This window comes from Filicampus tigris, chromosome 14 (assembly GCF_054856515.1).
Source record: "Filicampus tigris isolate MCC_2025a chromosome 14, RoL_Ftig_1.0, whole genome shotgun sequence".
Classification (NCBI taxonomy): domain Eukaryota; kingdom Metazoa; phylum Chordata; class Actinopteri; order Syngnathiformes; family Syngnathidae; genus Filicampus; species Filicampus tigris.
In genome coordinates this window covers 18,097,911-18,117,759 of record NC_141230.1, presented here as the reverse complement: position 1 = coordinate 18,117,759, position 19,849 = coordinate 18,097,911, and the positions used below count along the sequence as shown (strand labels likewise).

Here is a 19,849-nt window from a genome sequence, read left to right as displayed (position 1 = left end):
CACAGGTGCTCCCTCGGTTTCATGTCTCAGGAGGCGGACGTCTTTGAGGATGCCGACTATTAACCCGCGCTCTAATCATCTCGTCGGGAGGGGGATAGGGAAACCCGCACAGCGAGAATGAATTAATGCGACCCGCCGAGGAATACGGCGAGAAAGCGAGCGAGTGTCCGTTTGTCAAGGCTTAGGTAGCACTGCTGGCGCGGCGGCTGCGCGGCACCCCCCCCTTCATCTCGCCTTGATGGTGTCACGGAAAGTGAGAGGCGTGAAAGCGCAGTGACACTTGGCGAGCCCGTTCCACCCGCAGCCGCTAATTCATCGTGACAAATGTGCTCGGATGATCTGGCCCAGCAGCGCTAATGGGGAGAGGGTAGAGCGCGCTTCATTTGCACAAGACCCACTCCAATTAATCCAAGCAGCTTTACTCTGGGCTAATTGGAGCAGGGCCCTCCCTGCCCCGCGTGTTGCGAATATATCCGACACAGTTAACCCGCTCCTCTTCTTTTTTTTTTTTTTTTTGCATGCGTCCCGATTGTTTAATCCGATCTGAACACGCAACTAATTTCACCAGAATTTACACTAGAAGGTTGAACACAATCTGTTCCGGGATGCTGGATGACCTCTCGTTCTTTAAAGCAGGAAGTCAACACAAACATTTTTTTTTTTTTTTTCCAAAAATATTTTATGCAAAGCCACTAGTTGAAACGGGGCATTCTGATAAATATTGCGTTTGTGCAATAAGTGTTAATCCACTCGTTTTTTAGCCATCTCTGGGGGGGGCGGCCGTTTTGTCTTCTGTCGACTGAAAATGACGTCGCAGCTGCTCACAATGACCAATCGCGGCTGAGATTCAGAAAACAGGTCAGTTTATCTGGTTAAAAATAATCATTTCATTGCCAACACTTTCTAAGAAGAAGCAGCGACTTTCCCCTGTCAAGGGTCGCGCCAACAATTTCTAAGACTGCCACTTTAAATTTACTTGAATTTCAGTACACAGCAAAACTTCCAAAATGGCGATCATTTTTGAATCGCGGCTTTAGGCTTTTGTTGGAATCTTTTGCAGGTCTCTAGGGCACAAGCCCAATTAGCAATTTATAAAACAACCACTTACTCAATGCGTGTTCGTTTTATCTTCTAAAAAGGTATCCAATGTGGCCAATGTAAGTGTTGTTGTCCCTTTTGTTTTCTGCTTGGTCCTAATACTCCAAAAACATCCATCTTACGCTCATTGAGGATTCTAAACAGTCCATAGATGTGAATGGTTGTCGAGCACCATCAACACACGACTTTTTTGTTGATGGTCGAAAGTTGTGTTTTCAAATGGCTCAAATGTAAAATGTCATCGGGAGCCGAAATGGCCTGCATTGATAAAGATGAAATAAATGCACTTTGCAGATAATGAAGCCGGAGCGGCGCTGTTTGCAATCTTAAAAGGCTCTTTGATTCCCTTTTGAAGTGCGTTCACTTCCCTTGTACGCCGTCGTTGGCGTGTGATTGTCTGCGTGCGTTTGATATCGAAACAACCTGGCCCCAAACTCCATCCGCCCTAATATGATTGTAACGTCTGTGTTTGATTGACATTTGTCACCCGTACACAATCGATGGGTTGGGGAGCGGGCACTGATCCAGTCTTTCAAGGCTCCCCGTTTTGCCACAACCTGTACCTGAGACGCAATCACAAATACAAAGAAGCTCACCGTGTGCGCTCGGGCAATTGTTGCCCTGTCACTTAGGTTTTACGTTCCAAAAACTTACAAAGGGTTTTTCCTCATCACCATACGCGGATGCTTGTGGAATGCTGCCTCCTGTGTGTGCGTGTAGACCTTTTTTTTTTTTTTTTTCCTCCCTCCAAAGGTGTGTGTGGCACATCTGTGCAGCTATTGTTTATTCATGGAGTAAACCCTTTGAAATGTGTTAAGATACTTCCCACTCATTATAAAAATCCTGCCACCCATGGATTAGGACTTTGATGCCACAATCCTGCTTCAAAGGCTGCTTTCACTGCTATTAATCACAGTTTAGCCTGTGAAGATACAGCCAGGGAAAACATTTGGACATCTTGTGCAGAAAACTTTGAAAGGTTGAGACTGTCGTGCATATGCGGCGTTCATAATATCCTCTCTTGTGTGCGTGCAGCTGCGTTTCTAACTGCATTCAGCTTCTTTGCGATTGTCTTTTTGCAGCACGCCGGAGTGTGAGCGCAAAGTTTGCACCGCTGTACGACTGCACTACACCTTGAGGCGTTATCATTTTAGTTATGTTGTTGAGCGACATGTGGGGCAAATGAGAGGAAGCCCCCGTGCACTTTTGGCCGTTCTTGTTCTTCTTCTGTAGTGTTTATCGGTAGCGGTAAACTAGCTTAATGTCGCATTAGCTAGCGCCACCACTGTTACAGGGGCTTACAGGCGCGATCGACACGCAATTTTTTCAATTTGCCCGTGGAAGTACTCTAAAAACCAGTTGAAAAATGATTGCTTGTAAATCTGCGAAATTGCCAGGCAATAAAAAAACAAAAAAAAACAAAGGAGGTTGTCATTTGATGAGTCTGGCGAACTTTGTGCAGTTGTGTGTTAAAAAAAAATTGAAATTTAGTTTAATTTTTTGTTTGTTTGTGGAATTGTAGTTCCTGTTCTATGGATGTAATAAAAAAAAAATTGGGAGCTTTCTTTTACACAGATGTTTTATTTTTGTGAAACACACAAAAAAATCCCTGAAACTGGAATTTTAATTTGTGCAGGATTTCATGCTTTTAGTCAGCATGTATTCTTAAAATGTAGGAACACTATTGCCAATCATAACAAGCTGCTGCAAGAATTTCTATAAGCACTAATTCTCTATCTATAGTTGTAAAATCTCATACACGAAAACATCATTTGCAGATTTTGTTGTTGTTTTTTTTTTAATAGATGAAGTAAGATTATTGGCCAAAGGATTTTAGTCTATGGCAAAGCATATCCGTGATGACTGAAAATGTTGTGTACTTCTTACTTTTGGATTTTATTTACTCTCTGGCCATAGAAAGAAATACTTTTTGATGCAGTGGAAAATGTCATCATTTGTAAATGAAAATTTCCTATTACGAATTTCGGGCCGTTATGATTTTTGGTTTTGGCAAGACCATTTGTTTATTCAAGATCTCATCACATTGATTGCTCAACAATATTCTTAACGCCAATAATGCTCGCAAATATTACACAGCCAATCAAGCATCCTCTTTGAACCAAATATGAAGATATGACTCCATTTTTTTTTTGTTTTGGACAGGGAATCTGGCCACGGCCCGAGCCCGAGTGAACGCCGCCTCTCGATCTCTGCCGCCGCAGCTCAGCTCAGGACGCACCAAGGTGAGACGCCCGACGTGTCGCATATGAGAGCGTTATGCTTTTTATGAGTTGCTCACAGGCATTGCAGCCATACGCAGCACTATAAAAAAACTAAACAAAAAAAAAACCCAACTGTGCTGTGAAGCGTAGCCACATTAATAGACTACCCTGTTATGTTTGTTCTCTTGCTTGTGGTGAGGCAGCATCGCCATCTGGCAGTTAGTGCGAGCAGCCTAAAAGGAATTTTGCAACTTTTTCTGATGTTTATTACCACTTAAGGAAACTTTGGTTTCCCCAAATTAGAGAGTCGACATTCTTCAATTGGTGGTCCTAAGCATACTTTCAAACCCCGTCTCTTAACAGTTATGATCTCATAAAACAAATATACTTTTTTTTAGTTATGCTCCTTGGGAAACAACAGCCTTTCTCATTCCGTCCGTCCAGGGCTGGACTGGCCATCGGGTGTAGTGGGCAGATGCCCGGTGGGCTGGCGTCTCAGTGCTATTTCATTATTTTCCTAAAAAAAAAAAATGTATTTCTCCTTTTTTTTTTTTTTTTTTTTTTTTTTTTTTTTTTTTTTAACCAAAAAGACCAGCCCACAATTTAGAGAGAGAAGCCCATTAATGCATCGACAATATAGATGGCAAACGGAACCAATCAAAATCAGTGCCGTGGCAGAGCTACGTGGGAGCCAAGGGTGGTCAGGAGTCATATTTCAATACAAATTTTTGTAAGAATCTGTCTAGAAATCTGTATGAAAAGTTAACCGCTACATTTTCTCCTCCCACCTTTTCTTATGTTTTCAACTCATTGACTTCTTTTGTTGGGTTTTTACCGGTTAACTGCTTCCTGTGATGCCCTTGCATGTGGGAAAGGATAGCCACTTTATCAGCCATTTATCGAACGCCGATAGTCCTCTACAACAGGTGCCGCCTCTTAAAGCCACATATTTTGTGTGTTTAAAAAGGTTTTCAATACATTGAAATCTCTTTAAAGCTTGTAGAAAGGATGAAACTATTAAAAAATATATATATATGTGTTTATGGTCTTGGTCTCTGCATAGTTTGGACTTTCCCCACTGTATTGTACTCGTAGATCAGTTTTCCACAAGTCAAGGATACTACAGATGGTGATGTGAAATTTTAACCTAGCGGAATGTCTGTTTTCTACTAATGAAAGAGCATTGCCACGCATTTGACATCCTATTAAATTCTAGTGAGAAAAAAACCCCCAAATATTTTCTTCCTCTTAACTTGTGGGATTCAACAGCAGCCTCAAGGTGGCTGTTGGCCCAACTCGCTGCCTTGCGAGTTTACTGCTATTCGGCATCATTTTACCATTTCATTTGCAAATGGACCAATGACTGTTATGTGTTCTGTTTTACACTTGGTCCAAAGTTGAAGGGAAAAAAAACATTTGAATGCACATTTCCCATTTGGAAAAGGACTTCATCTCCTTTTTTTAAATTTTTTTTTTTTTTTTTTTTAACTGCTGTGGTTTGCTCTTTACACTTGTCTTCCTCTTTGTTTCCATGTTTCCTGTACTCAAAGTCTCCCAAATACCTCTTGAAGGTAAGGCTTTAGTGGATCGTCCATAACCTTAAGTCACGTTTCCGCCAAATGGATCAGTTCAACTAAGTTATTTGCTTAACTGAATGTTCCAAATCTGCCTAAAATGAAAGTGGCTTGAACTTTTTTTTTTTTTAAATCCGCCACAGTACATTGTGGTCCTTGTTGTAAAAAGTTTGAGAATCAGCAGAGTAGACTTTTAGATTCTTTTTTGTTGTTTTAAGGAAAAACACTTTTAGTCTTGTCAACATTTCCATTGTCACACGGAACTCATTTCTGCTTGTTTAGTTCTGCCAGCTCTCAAAGAGAATAAGAACTGATCCGTTATTTTGATGTCAACAACTTGAAAGACACCAAACGGAACCGCGCGGCTGGATTGAAAACGTGCGTTTCGAATTCACATTCTTCAACTTCACTGTCATCCAAACTTGGTCTTGTTCCTCCAACCGGAAATCCGATCCGCTTGCGCGCTTCAATCGCAGTCCGTCTTCCGGCAATGAACCTTCTCCGATATTCCGGAAACAAGAGCGGACGTTTTAATAGTCAGCGGGACTGATGTAATATGTACGCCATCATGTTCGCATTCAAAGTTGGGAAGCGAAGTTGAGAGGAAGTGACAGTTACAACAAGTCCCCGGAACAAGCAGAATAAAGTCAAGCCAGGGTTGTTAAGCCATTTTAACTGCAAGTCAGGCCTTTGTACTGCTGGAATGATCAGAAATTCTCAAAGGCGTCCCGCGCTCATCACGCTCGCGTAGAGAGCTTTTTCCACGTACCTTCCTTTCTCTGTTGAACTAAAGTATTAAGATATGCACTTTGCCACGTAGGCTTACCATAAAATATCTATTGCTTCATTAATTTTGATGAAGCCGTGAACTGCCAAAGCCATTAGAACGCTTATATTGTGTCCTCGTTAATCCGCGGTAGGGATGGCTGTATGCTTCATGATGGCGAGTCTCATTATTCAGACTGCTCGGCAATTCTCCCGTGCCCCACAGCGGCGCCCGCTTATTCCCTAGATTGTTAGCTTTAATTGTTTATGGGCCCGCGTTATACAGAGAGCCACGCTTAGTACAGATGTGCGTTCTCAGCCGGCCCATTTCGAGCTGCTGGAACGATACCTTTATGTCTCCGGAGCTCACCGTCGACATCGGCATTGCAAAAAAAAAAAAAATACAAATAAATAAACGGCGGCGGATTTCAACGCGCTTACGTAGGCGGGACGGGCGCGTTGGCGGCCCGGTTCTGGTCGGCTCATCAACGCGCAGTGCTCACTGTGGGCGTTTGTGTTCAGGTGGACACCATGGAGATGATGCGTCACCCAGAGGAAACCAGCAACATGAGGAGACAGACGGTGGCCTCCTATTTCCGCGTAGGTTCTTTTTCTTGACACTTGACACTCGACAAAGATGTTCAGTAACGACACAGTCCCAAAGTTTGCGCTTTGCAAAGAGCTCCACTGCCATTACGGTTTATGGAATAAAACGTTGTTGGGTTTTTTTTCTCTTGCCTGTCACTAGTGGGACGTACAGTGAACCTCCACTTTTGGAAAAAAACAAAAACAAATGCTGCCGTTTTTGTGCTTACGCCAAAGCTATAAAAGTGTTGTTGTTGTTTTTTTTCTGCCATCTTGTGGCATCTTGGTACCAAGAAACTCTGTGCAAGTGAGTTGAGGAGCTTCTTTTAGACAAAAATAGTCCTTTGTCACCATTTTGTGGCATCTTGGTACTAAGAAACTCTGTTGAAATGGGTTGTGGAGCTCCATTCAGACCAAAGTAATTATTTGCGGCCATACCATGGCATCTTGGTGCCAAGGAACTATGTTGAATTGAGTTGAGGAGCTCCATTTAGACAAAGTAATTATTTGCGGCCATACCATGGCATCTTGGTGCCAAGGAACTATGTTGAATTGAGTTGAGGAGCTCCATTTAGACAAAGTAGTACTTTACTGACATTTTGTGACATCTTGGTGAAAAGAAAACTATATAAGTGGAAATGAGTTGAGAGCTTCATTTTGATGTTAATGTTCATGTTTCCAGTTGTTCATTTGGATTTGTTTTTTTTGTGGTGTTCCGGTTTTATTTGCTTTTGTGTAATGTCACAACATTTGTACACACTTCAGATGGGCTCCTCCTTCCCTTTTTATTTTTTCACACCAGTTTCAAGGCAATTGTAGAAATGAAAAACGCCCACCCTTAAAACGGAAAAACGGATCTGCATCAAAACTCGACAGGCTTTGGCCCGCCCCATTCTGTACCCGTCCGCCCCCCCCCCCCCATTTCATGATTTGCGTCATCCCGCTCACAGATGTTTGGATGAGCAGACACGAGCCAGCAGATGCGTGCGTGACACAGGTGATCATCCCATCAGCACTGAGTGTCCGACACGCAAAGTTTGCGAGCAGCCAGTCAACACAGTAGAACAAGAACCGTACGTTTCCCGCGAGGTGTTCCAGAAACAATTGCCCCCTTTTGATTCAGATTCAATTCTATTCTACCAGCTAGTCATTTCGGCGGGAATAAACTTTGAATTTTCGGGAATTGCATTTCATATTTTGATCCTCTGTTGTTGTTGAAATGAGAACTTTGTCGTCGTTGACGTTGACCGCTCTTGTGATATGTTTGCAGTACTCTCTGATGGATTTGCTCTCCAAGATGGTGGTGGGTCAGCCGCACTTTGTCCGCTGCATCAAGCCCAACGACGACAGGCGGGCGCTGTGCTTCTGCAAGGAGAGAGTGATGGTGCAGCTGCGCTACACGGGCATCCTGGAGACGGTCAACATCCGCCGCCAAGGATACTCGCACCGCATCGCCTTTGCGGAGTTTGTCACTAGGTAAGACACGCGCGCGCACGCAAGATGAAAAATGTACTCGAGTTGATTTTTTCAGGTATCCTTAGTAGGGATGTGGAATTAATTGAAATTCAATTACGATTATTGCACGCCACGATTACAAAATTGGCACAATCGTAAAAAAAAAAAAGTATTAATATTCATTTATATCCAACGCAATATGTTTGGTTACACAAGGCATACATTTGCACCTTTTTAAATTGTCTTTATTTTATAACAAGTCATTTTGTTTGGTCCAAAAGGAGCTTACATTTATTTGTCTTTATATTTCTTACATTTAAACATATTCTCTTGTTTTGTACCCAAAAATAAATGATCGTTTCAATAATTGTGATTTCAATGATTACCAAAATAATCATGACTCTTTTTTTTTTTTTTCTTTTCATAATCGAGCAGCCCTAATCCTTACTTGACATGAATTTTCTGGCATTTTAGTTTTACTCTGTGTTGTGACCCAGCACCCAAATCAGATGTAGAAAAATCAAACATTGGAATCTCATTAGAGACGAGTTTATACTCGCATTGAACAATTTACTAGGTATTTGTTTCATCTCGCTGTACCTAATGAATGGACCTGTATACCTAGGTGACCCTTTCGTAAAAAAAAAAAAAATGAAAGGCTGCAATATTTTAATCATTTTCCCTTTGTAAAATGTTCCAACCACCTGCAATTTTCCAGTCTTTGAGGTGATATGAAATTTAATTAACAAGACTTGTAATGTGTTTGGAGGGGAAAAAAAAGAAAAAAAAAGACTGAGATGATTACACAGTGTATGCTTTAGGGAAACGTGAAACGCGCACTTCATTTTTGACCACGTGTATTTTGCAAAGGATTCGGCCTCAAAGTGAAGCATTTTTTTTTTTTGTCAAAGTAGGCAAAACGGTATTAAAAACTTTAAAACTATCCGACTGATTTTAAATTGCATCAGATGCAAGGCGCTTGAGATAACTGAGGTCAAAGGACATCTTTTTCTCACCTGTAATTTTCCCTCACGCGTGAGTGAGACCAATGGATCCACTTTATCCTATCTGAGTCATTGCAGACGGTCCGAACGGCTAACCTCCACTTTGAATCAAACCTGATTCAAACGCGTCCTCTCATATCAAAGGCCTGTCTGATGTCGTGAGCGGTGCTTTGTATTTATCATCAAAGACATAACAGGTATCAACAGGAATAAGAAAATGAAGGCGGAGGGGCGTCATTCAAAGACGTTTGCCTCACCATTGTTGTTTCCCAGCAAAACCGAAACAGAAGACATGAAATACTAGTCTTTCATGTCCCACTTTAGTGTCCCATGCTGGTATTAGGTAAACGCGAAGAAGAGAATCAGGAGAGTGAGGGCTTGGCAAGCAGTCGGATGCACATTGATGTGGGGGGGGGGGGGGGGGGGAACTCTATTTCTATTTCTTCTATGGTGTAAGCAAGAGGTTGTCAAAATTTGTAGTCTTGATTTATGTCTTTAAGACATATTCGGCCACCAGCCTTGAGCTAAGAAGGTTACCTATCCTACCTAATCATTAGCATAGCAACGGTAGAAGAAAAGCCGTATGATCCCTTTCACATTGGCACACAGAAGGTCCGGCGTTTTATCGCCTCTCGTTACACAGCCTACATGTGTGAGGTTTTAGTGATTAAAGTGAACTGACCAGTATGAGGGCACCGGGATGCTGAAATCGGAACTCTCGCAATCAAGCGTGCACTCAAAATGTTAATATTATTCAGGTACTGCACTACATTTGTCCTGTGTGTCATTCCAGATCCGTAGAAAATATATTAGGCCGACTCGTGTTGCATTAAAGGGCGATATAAGACCCAACGGAAGAGTAACTAAGACATGTCTGCCATCTAGTGGTGATTGGTGGTATTACAACTTAAAACTACAGTTGACCCTTGCAAATTCAGTTACACCCCTGTGGATTCACATATTCTCAGATTCTATTTAGTTATTTCTTTTTAAAATATTATTTCATATTTTGGATTTTCCCTTTTTTTTTTTTTTCCTGAATTTTCCCGCCAATTTTTTTCATGACTTTTTTTTTGAGGATTTTTTTGTGGGAAGGTTGTGGAAAAAATTGTTTTTTTTTTTCAAATTCTTTTTCTTTGAAACGCTTTTTTGGGGGAAAGGGGGGAGGGGATTAATCAAGGCCCCACTCAGAGCCTCATGCATCCTGTGGCCCGCCTGTTTCTGCAATAGAGAGACTGGAAGGGTCACAGAAAGGCATAGAAGTGGACATCCTTGGACGTTTTCACGGCTCAAACACCTGTTGCCAGTCGTGCCGTTCGGCTCCTTGTTAGACAACATAAAGTTGTGCATTTGAAAGTTGACGTCTCACCTTTGTAACCTTGGAGTTAAATAAGAACAGGTCACCGGTTCATCAAAAGGCTGATAAGTAGAGACAGGGACAAACCCTGCTGTCAAATGCCATATTCTCCTGCAGATACTACTACCTTGCATTCCGAGCTCATCAGATGCCAGAAACCAGCAAAGAGAACGCGGCCACCATTCTGGAGCGAGCCAAACTGGAAGACTGGGTGCTGGGAAGGACAAAGGTGCAGCGGTCATTTGAAGCGGCCATTCTATTGACTGAATGATGCGATTGATGGCTTTTGCCATCTTGTCAGGTGTTTCTCAGGTACTACCATGTGGAGCAGCTGAACCTGCTGCTGAGGGAGGTGATAGCTCGAGTGGTGGTGCTGCAAGCCTACACCAAAGGCTGGCTGGGGGCGCGGCGCTACAGAAAGGGGAAGGAGAAGAGGAACGAGAGCGCCGCCGTCATCCAGTCAGGTACGCTCACGTTACCGTGACGGATGAGACGGGGAAGAATTTGGAATGAATAAGTTAGGTTTGTACCAGCAACCATTGTGGAAGCGGTGCCTTCCATTGTGGAAACAAACTACAGTACAGTTTAGTACCTAAGGAGTAGTAGCGACTAGTGGTTGCTATATTTGTGGAATTTTCGGGAAAGAAAAAAAACAAAAAAACATCAGTCATTTCCACCTGTTGACATCACAGAATTTTGGCCTGTATGAGTAATTGGTGGATATTTTTCAACTGAAACTCAGCCAAGAGGAGGATGCGGTCCCTCAAGTAGAAAATCTAATAAAAGGGTCAAGGGGAATGAGAAATAATGAAGTTATACCGCTTTACTTTAATTTGAAGGTGTTTTTTTGACAAGCTTTCCAATAGGCGAGATCGTCACAAAAACATCCCTGCAAAAAGGCCTCTTCTTTTTTTTTTTTTTTTTTTTTCTTTTTTCCCCCCCAGCATAAAAAAGCTAAATTTCTCCGGAATTTTCCGAATCCTTGACGCGTTGACAGTCGGTGAGCCTTACACATCACAGTTTACTATTCTGGACTAACCGCCGCCGCTTTGTTTACTGATAAACCGTCAACGGGATCCGTTTGATAGCCACGGCTTGACCTCGGCGGGTCGAGAGCAACGCTTCAGAGGAGACAATAAGGCTTCGGAGAGTTCAGAGGGATCCATCCCTGGGCCACCTGCTTGATCCGTTGTTTTGAAGTGGGGATCTTGTATTTTGTGTGTGCGTATACTTCTGACGGTTTCACACAAACACACATCCCTTTTTGTTTCTCGCCAGCATGGAGGGGCTTCGTCGCACGGCAGATCCTCAAACAAATGAAAAAGGAGCGGGAAGAGGCAGCGCTGCGTATCCAGTCAGGTAAAAAAAAAACTTGGACACGTTTTTTTTTCCCCACTTTAGAATTTCTCACGGTCCTAGTGACTTTTTCATACATTTTCCCCCCAAAAACGGGTGTAAAGCTTTGCAAAAAAAAAAAAAATCTTTGTCAACCTGGTTTTTGATCTCATGAGTAGCCTAGGAAAAAGTAATCATCAATTAATAATGCATGGAGCCGCTCTTGTGAAAGTTCTTGGCCAGCATTTGGTCCCCACGTTTCCGAAGAACATTGCATACTGAGATCAGGCTTCGCTTTCATCTCTTTCCCAGTAAAAGCGAGAGAGGGGCTTATCCCTTCTGTTTCCTCGCCACTTCCTCTCTCCAAATTCCTCGCCTATTACACGGCCCTCGCATACCAGAAACAAGATGCCTTTTTATACTGTCAACCTTTTCATCTGAAATGTAAATTAATTCTTACTCAGTGTGCCTTGACAGAGATCAAAGTGGGCACATTAACCTTCCTAGCCCCCACCCTCTCGCCCTCCTCCTCCTCCTCCTCCTCCTCCTCTGTGGAGGACAAGTGTGGATGCCAAAAAGGGGCAGGATAGAGGAGGGCAGGGGGGAGGAGATCTGGCTTTGTTTGGCCTCCTCCTCTAAGGGCTTCCCCTCATCTGGCGCGCGGGAGCACCTCGCTAGCCCGCGCACACCTTTTGTCGAACGTCGCCCATTAACACGCTTGTAAATAAGGCGGCAGAAAGGATCAACGGGATTGCGACGGGAGGGAAAGCCTCGCCGCCGTCGCTGCCGTCTTACTCTTGTGTCTCGTGCTTGTGTGTGGCCGCTGGCGTTGGGTGCGGGTTATTTGGAGAACCTGAACCTGACATAAGTGGGGCCTCAGGGAACCCCCCCCCCCCCCCCCCGCCGGCACGACACTCCAACACATTTCACGCGGTGTGTTCTCTGCAGCTTATAGCCTTTGAGGTGTGCTGCATTTGCATTTGGAAAATAAACAGATGCCTTTCAAATACATGAGCCTCGTGGCCCCTCAGATCTTGGGGTGGGGTGGGGGGGTGTAAACACTCGCCCATCGATTAGATTATACCATGTAAAATACAACAATGTAGTCCAGTTCTCATTTTTCTGTGCATATCATTTTACAAGACCAGCACAAAGCAGTCAGGGTGCTTCGTTTACTATCTACATGAGCTCAAATTTGTCTCTGTAATCCACAGTGGCCTTTGCTCAATTGCACTTTCTTGAAGGGGAAGTCAACCCAAACAAATTTTTTTTCAAGACTATGTCCTATGCAAGCCCACTATTTGAAACAAAGCATTCTGATAAATATTGCGTTTGTGGAATAAGCGTTAATCCACACGTTTTTAACCATCTCTGGGGGGGGGGCTATTTTGTCACTTCTGTCGACTGAAGGTGACATCACAACTACTCACGGCTCAGGGAACGACCAATCACGGCTGACCTGCTTTCCGAAGCTGAGCCGCGATTGGCCGCTCCCTCAGTCCTGAGTAGTTGTGATGTCATTTTCAGTTGACCAAAAGGACAAAATGGCCGCCCCCTGAGATGGCTAAAAATGGGTTGATATTTCACAAACACAAATATTACTCAGAATGCCGTGTTTCAACTAGTGGGCCTGCATCAAGGCCTGTTATTCTCTAGGCCCCGTTATTCTCTAGAAATTACGGTGAAATTGTCATCATATCAAAACTTGTATCAAATATTTTCAGTGAAAGAAACTTTCAATTTGTGGCAAAACTTTGGTCGCCCCTGTTCTACGGCGATTTACATTAGAGGTTTGCTAAACGCCTGTGTGGCAAAGAGGCTTTTTCTGTAAGTGAGGACATATCTGAACTTCATCTCCTGTGCAGCGTACAGGGGCCATCGCGTACGTCAGGACTGTGGACGTCAGAGGCGCAGATGTAACCCTAAGGCTGGAGCGACGACCACCAAGGAGGACCATATGGGGTGAGCCTCCACATCCTCTCCTCGGGGCCTTCGTTTCTTGCTTTCGTGTTGGCGCTGCGCTTTAAAAAAAAAAAAAAAAACAGACTCGTTGGAGAGGGGCGTATACAGAGCAAGAAGAACTTTCACTGCCTCCCTTTTGCTTTCTAATGCGCTGTTGTTTCAAGCCCATCAGAGCGCTCCTCCCCGCGCTCCTCCTCCTGCACTTTCACAAATGCGATAAATATCTTTCCGCCAGCCACAAATAGGACTTTAAGCGCTGCGCTCTTCTCCAGATGTACGACTCTGAATCTTTGTTGAACCAGCACGTGGACGGGCCAGTCATTCAGGAAGTAAGCGCAAAGCAGGAGGCGAGGCCCCGGCTTTGCAACTTCTATGATGACGATTCTAGTTGACTTGCTAAAAATCCGTGTAACAAAGAAATAACAAAGTGGGCTTTGAATCAGAAAGAAAACGTAATGATCTGACTCACATTTTACACTGATATCTTGTATGACTTTTGGCCAACTCTGAGCGTCTAAACTCCCCAATTCTGGATTTACACATCTGAAAGTGTTATGCAGCTTGCATCCTTCAACCAAGCGGAGGCTCATCGGGGATTTTTCTCTCCGTGTTTACAATCATATTCCTTGGTGAGACATACTTCAAACCTCCACTTAACAATTCTGTTTAATCAGCGCTGGAATCTCTCCATATAGATTTACTTTGACATGATCTGGCCCGTTTTCATCCCGCCGGGAACTTGATTCTCACCTTGCGTGCTTGTTCTTCTTCAGCTTTTGTATACGCATTCACTGGCCACAACATTAGGCACACCTGCACAATAGAAACCTATGTAACATGAGCAACAAAAAAAAAAAAAGATAATGATGTTCAGTTAAGCAGCATCACACAAGAGGAAGTGGCGCTTTTTACAACATTTCTACAAGCGGCATTTTTTTGCTTAGCCGTTAAAAGCGACAACAAGTTATGATTTATTTGTTTGATTTTTTTTGTCAGTTATTTTGGCTACACTAACACAAATGGCAGCAAACAGTGGCGTTAGCAAGCTGTTATCATGACATGCTAACTTTCCAAAGCGTCAGCGCCGTTAACACTGACTAAAAACAAAACAAATGACACCTGTTTTACTGTTTCACTTTCGTAGAGCGAGTCATTCAGTGAATGACTAGAATAATGAATAGCGTTCGGAAAAGCAAAACGAAGCCAATTGACGCGGCGGCTGTGCGCTCGTTAGCTGCGTTAGCATGTTGGCCCAGTGTCCGCTAATGTGTCATGAACGTGTCATTTATTGACATGAACACACTTGGAGGGTTGCAGAAACATTTTCAGCAGATTACCTACACTTTACCTGCATGGTTACGTGTTTTGAAATATTCTCCTGTTTTCTGTTTTCGTCACCCACAAATGCTCCTTGCTTTCACAGGTCTCAGAGCCCGAAGAGCCTACATATAGCAAATGTGAGTAAGGAAATATCTATCAAATGAGAAATCGGTTGACTTTAGCCCTTTACTTTTAGCCGTCTATCTCAAATAGCACTCCTCTTTAAAGCTGCAGATTATTCCTTTGGAAATGTTTTGAGTCCTTGAGACAAAAAAAAAAAAAAAGAAGAGCTCTCGCACTTCAGCCTCCATCTCAGCAGAGAAGACAGGGTGGTACGGGAGCGAGAGAATCAAAAAGCTGGAAATTCACGGCTGAGAATAAATGCTCACTCTCCCCCCGAGGTGATTTGTCTTTGCGCTCCTCTTTCTACAGATGTTAGAGCCCTTTTTTAGTAAAGACCTGGGGTTCTTTGGTAGCACTTTGATATCCTGCTCGGATTCAATATGTGAAATAGAAGAGCCACTCCGTGACTTGGAGCACATCACACTCTTTGAAGTCTGATCCAATTTTTGCTGCTCACCATTTGATGTTGAAAGGATGAAATGAGGGAAATGTACAGTTTTTGCCAGTAACTCTGCAGAGCATATGTAAGATTAAAAAAGCAAAATCCTTTGGAGGATGTACTTAGAAATGTTAAGAAGATTAATACTTTCCTATACTATTTTTTTTTTTTTTTTTTTTATTCAACGATAAATTAAATATGGGAGGAAGTCTATGGGCTGTTTTTTTTTCCCCCTACAATTAAGTCGATGTGTGGCTGTTTGCTAGCAGGGAGTGCAATTGCATTAGCATTTGATTCACATTGCAAAGCACAACAATAGGCGGCAATTGTGCAGTACGCATGCTAAATTGTAAATAAACCAACGTGGCATATACATGAGTGGTTTTCTAGGTTGCGAGGGATTGTTTCTGCTTGTGGCCCATCGCCCAACCCCCACCGCCACCCCCCCCAGGCCCTCACTGACATGGCTCCTTTGGGTGTGTTTACGCCTCTGCTTTCAAGGTCGGCCCCGACAGCCGAGACAGACGCGCGAAAGACGCGAAGAGAGACAAAGACGGTGTGACGAAGCCTCGCAGGGAGACAGGCAGGCTGCGAGACGCGCAGTGTAAACAAGGTAAGCCTGCGCGCGATGCCGGCGGGTGCAGGTAATTACGCCAAAATCCCGCTTTTAGTGGATAAAGTGCCATTTTTAAAGCGGGGGGGGGGGGGCTTTTTCCACCTCTCATCCCTTCCCAACTCCAATTCTTTGTTGACAGCCAGAAGTATTCCTGTGGCCTTTTTTTTTTAATCACGCGGGTCAGCTCGTCATAAACGTCTCCCAAATGACTCTGATAGACCTGCAAAGTCGCGCTGACATGAAAATACACAAACCCTGATTTGTTGAACATATGTTTGATTTGCTTGCCGCCCCAGGCCATGAATTACATTAATTCCGTTGCCCGCGAGGCTGAGTGGGTGGCGGCACAGTGGGACCGCTGATTACAACCTCCACCACTAGGGGCAGAGGCGGGCCCAGCCCCTCATTAGTGTTATTAGAGGGCTACGAGGTAAGTGACGGAGGTGGAATAGCATTTAGCTGCGCGGCTGGGAAGATTACGGGGATTAGACATGATAATGTAACACAGACAGGGCTCTCCGAGCGGGCCCGGGATTAGTGTCAGCACGCCACAGCAGGTCTGGGTTAGATAGCGGCTAATTCGCTAATGCTGCATACAGGTGACCCCCGCTCCCAGGCATCACTGCTACTCAAGTGTCTGATTTGGAATGTCAGAGTGATTACGGAAGGAGACGTTTCATTGAATGCCAGTTTGCTCAAACACGCGTTTTGTCAGGAGTCTCGGCAGCTTTCGTTTTGACAGAACACAAAGCACCAACATCCCAGTGGAGTTATTTCTTGTTTGTTTGTTTTTTCTCTGTTCTTACCTATGCCAAGGAAAAGTGATGCTTTCATGACACTTTGCTTGTTTTTCCCCTGCGGAAGTCCCGAGATAAGTTTTCCTTACTTTCGTTAACATGAACATTTTTCAACATTTTCAGTGAATATGAGCACGAATCACGACTACTGAACCATTCTAGTCTTTGCATCTTGAAACATGAAAAAAAATATAAAACCATCCAATTTTTATATTGCTAATTCTCATTAGGGTGGTAGGAGAGCTGCGGCATGTTGTGCCAGCCAATCACGGCGCACAAATAAGCAAACAACCATTCACACGGCCAATTTGGAGTCTTCAATGAACCTACTGTTTCACCCTACTGACCCGCATTTTTGGGTCAAAAATGGACCAATCCACTACTTGGGTCAATTTGATCCAACTCTCAAAAATGGGTAGTTTTCTACAAAACAACCCTAAAAATGGGACTGTTTTGTACAAAACAACGCAAGAAAGTGGGTCAAATAGTGGATCGGTCCATTTTTGACCCAAAAGTGTGTTTTTAACCCAATTGTTTTTAGAGTGTACCTTGTACTGTGACCTCATGCATCTTACCACCTGATATTAAAAGAAGAATCACCTTAGGTCACATTCGGTACAGAAAAGGAGAACCATAGAACATAATGCTCATCCATATTAGGATTTATCAGTCATAGTTCAAACCTGCGCCCCACAGTTTCTATTGTTCATGTTGGGGTCATCAAACGCTCCCTCCTGAGTTGGCCAAGTGTCCTCGAAACTCTTTTAATGAAAATTTGAAAAGTATCTTCTCTGTCCTCATATATAACAAACAGATTTCTGATATCCACAGTCAGCGTTCTCCTGCCTGGTTTATGTTCTAAGGTCTGACTGCTTTCAGGAAAGTCCATTTGAATAAGAGACCAGGGTGGCTCCGGCACCAAGGGCACACTTTGATCTGCGCACATCTGAGGGCTTCTTTTTTTTCGCCCCCCCCCCCCCCTTCTTCTTCTGCGTCTTTTTTCATGAGAGCCTTGCCTCGCCAGATGTCTAGAGACCGAGCTCCTTCCTGTGTCTCATCCTGCTGTCGCCTCTGGTGATCGCATCAGTTCTCCTGGGCCGGAGCTCGACCCGAGTGTGTCAGGATTAGCCGTGAGAATCGAATTAGCGCGCCCCTCCGGACTCTCTCTGCACCCCGCTTCCATTATTGCCACCACAGCTGGGCGTGACCTGGAAGCTCTTAATGTGTTTGACGGACGTAGGGTCGTGCAATAGCCTTTTGCTGTTGTTTTTTTGGGGGGGGATTTCTATCCCTGGAGAGAAAATGTTGCCTTTTTTTTTTTTTGCTGATTTGTAATCCTGCAGGGAAAAACCCACAATGTTGACATTTATCAGAGATGGCAAAAGTACTCACACTTTGTACTTAAGTATAAGTACAGATACTTGTGTGAAGAATAAGACCCGACTCAAAGTAATTGAACTGCTTTACTTGAGTAAAGGTTAAAAAAAAGTACAGACTGTTTCATTTAAAAGAAAACACTTTGCCATAGCTGTTAAAACTAAGACCTTACAGGAGTGAATTTGTAAAACGATGTCAAATAAAAAAAAAAAACAGCCCTCTGTGGCTCATCTTGTTCCACTCTAATTTGACTTTTAAAGCGGGAGTCAACCCAAACATATTTTTTTCAAGAATATGTTCCCAGCAGGCCCGCTAGTTGAAACACGGCATTCAACACGGCATAATTATATAATTATAATTATATAATTATAATTTTGCGTTTGTAGAATATACGTTAAGCAGCAAAATGCACTCGTTTTTAGCCATCTCTGGGGACGGCCATTTTGTCTTCTGTCGACTGAAAATGACATCGCAACTGCTCACAGCGACCAATCACGGCTGACCTGTTTACTGAATCCGAGCCGTGATTGGTCATTGTGAGCAGTTGCGACAGAAGACAAAATGGCCGCCCCCAGAGATGGCTAAAAACGAGTGGATTAACACTTATTTCACAAACGCAATATTTATCAGAATGCCCTGTTTCAACCTGTGGGCTTGCATAGAACATATTCTTGAGAAAAAAAAATGTTTGCATTGACTTCCGCTTTAAGAAACCGCAGTGCCTAAAAAAAACAACAACCAATCAGAAACCAAAGGTGTGACTGACAAGGTATCACTCATTTTGCCGTGCACTCACAGGCAACACTCAAAGTGGTCACCGGCATACTCCCGCAGGAAAAAAAAAATCCCATCCCTTGTTTACCAATAGCAAGTCATAAGACTAGCAAAGCGAAGGGACCAAAGGCTGCCGGGGATTCTGAAGTGACGTGGAATCAGCAACACTTTTCATTGATCACGTCTTTTTGATTTGTTTTTTTATTGCACATTCCATCAAATGAAACTTCAAACAAACATTTAACGTTGTAGGAAAACTCCATTGAGTCATGCTCCCATTATTAGTCAGGCTACATGCTAATCTTGCTATCAGTTGTAAAACTGAAAACGCCCCCCTATAAGTACCAAATTAAAGATTTTTTTATTGTCAATTATATAATTATGATAACTTCGCACAACGAAAAAAAAAAATGTTTCTCTATCCTCTTATGCTTGTACTAAACAAAAACAAGGCGTTCCCATATCTTTGCTAATGGCTACAAAAAAAAATGCTAAATTAGATGATACAACTGAATAAATACATCCCAGCTTAATGTATTTTTTCAAGAGACTTTTTGAACATCTGAAGCGCTTGTGTTTTTTTAGGCTGGCACAATTTATTCAACACAAATCATTCTTTGAGCCGACAACATTACATTCTTTACGTTATATCATTTTCTGCGGATGTTGGAAAAAGTAAGGTAAAGAGTCTATTTTGAAAACGTACAGAGTATCAAATACATCTGATTTTCAATACAGAGAGTAAAATGCAAATATTAGTAGGGGTGCGCGCCTTACCTTTTAAATCGAAACCCGGTTTTCGGATTCAAACCGGTTTTCATTACACCCCTAATACTTTAGTAAAATAAGAAACCATTTGTACTTTACTTTCCACCGTTGCTGCTTATATTGGGGAGAGAACACAAAAGCGTTTTGAACACCAGGCACTCCGCCGAAACGACCTTTGATTTCCCGCCTTTTGTCACCGTCTCCACGTACACCGTGTCGTCGTGTAAGCCCGGCGCTCTAAAAGACGGTGTCACCTCTCGTCACCTGTCTCCCGAGCA

General features: G+C 43.2%; 1 protein-coding gene across 5 annotated transcripts in view; it reads left to right on the top strand.

Annotated features, from left to right (window-relative positions):
• Positions 1-19,849, top strand: part of myo3b (myosin IIIB) — an 81,776-nt gene that overhangs the window by 39,442 nt on the left and 22,485 nt on the right. For all 5 annotated transcript variants that reach the window (XR_015089476.1, XM_086050895.1, XM_086050892.1 and 2 more), the window contains 10 exons: positions 3,262-3,341; positions 4,871-4,891; positions 6,182-6,259; positions 7,515-7,720; positions 10,178-10,289; positions 10,362-10,524; positions 11,339-11,419; positions 13,261-13,357; positions 14,781-14,814; positions 15,741-15,852. Coding sequence is in view for 4 of the 5 variants with exons in the window: in XM_086050895.1 (XP_085907021.1) it covers positions 3,262-3,341; positions 4,871-4,891; positions 6,182-6,259; positions 7,515-7,720; positions 10,178-10,289; positions 10,362-10,524; positions 11,339-11,419; positions 13,261-13,357; positions 14,781-14,814; positions 15,741-15,852 (984 nt within the window). In the remaining variant the exon portion in view is untranslated. The remainder of the gene's footprint in view (positions 1-3,261; positions 3,342-4,870; positions 4,892-6,181; positions 6,260-7,514; positions 7,721-10,177; positions 10,290-10,361; positions 10,525-11,338; positions 11,420-13,260; positions 13,358-14,780; positions 14,815-15,740; positions 15,853-19,849) is intronic.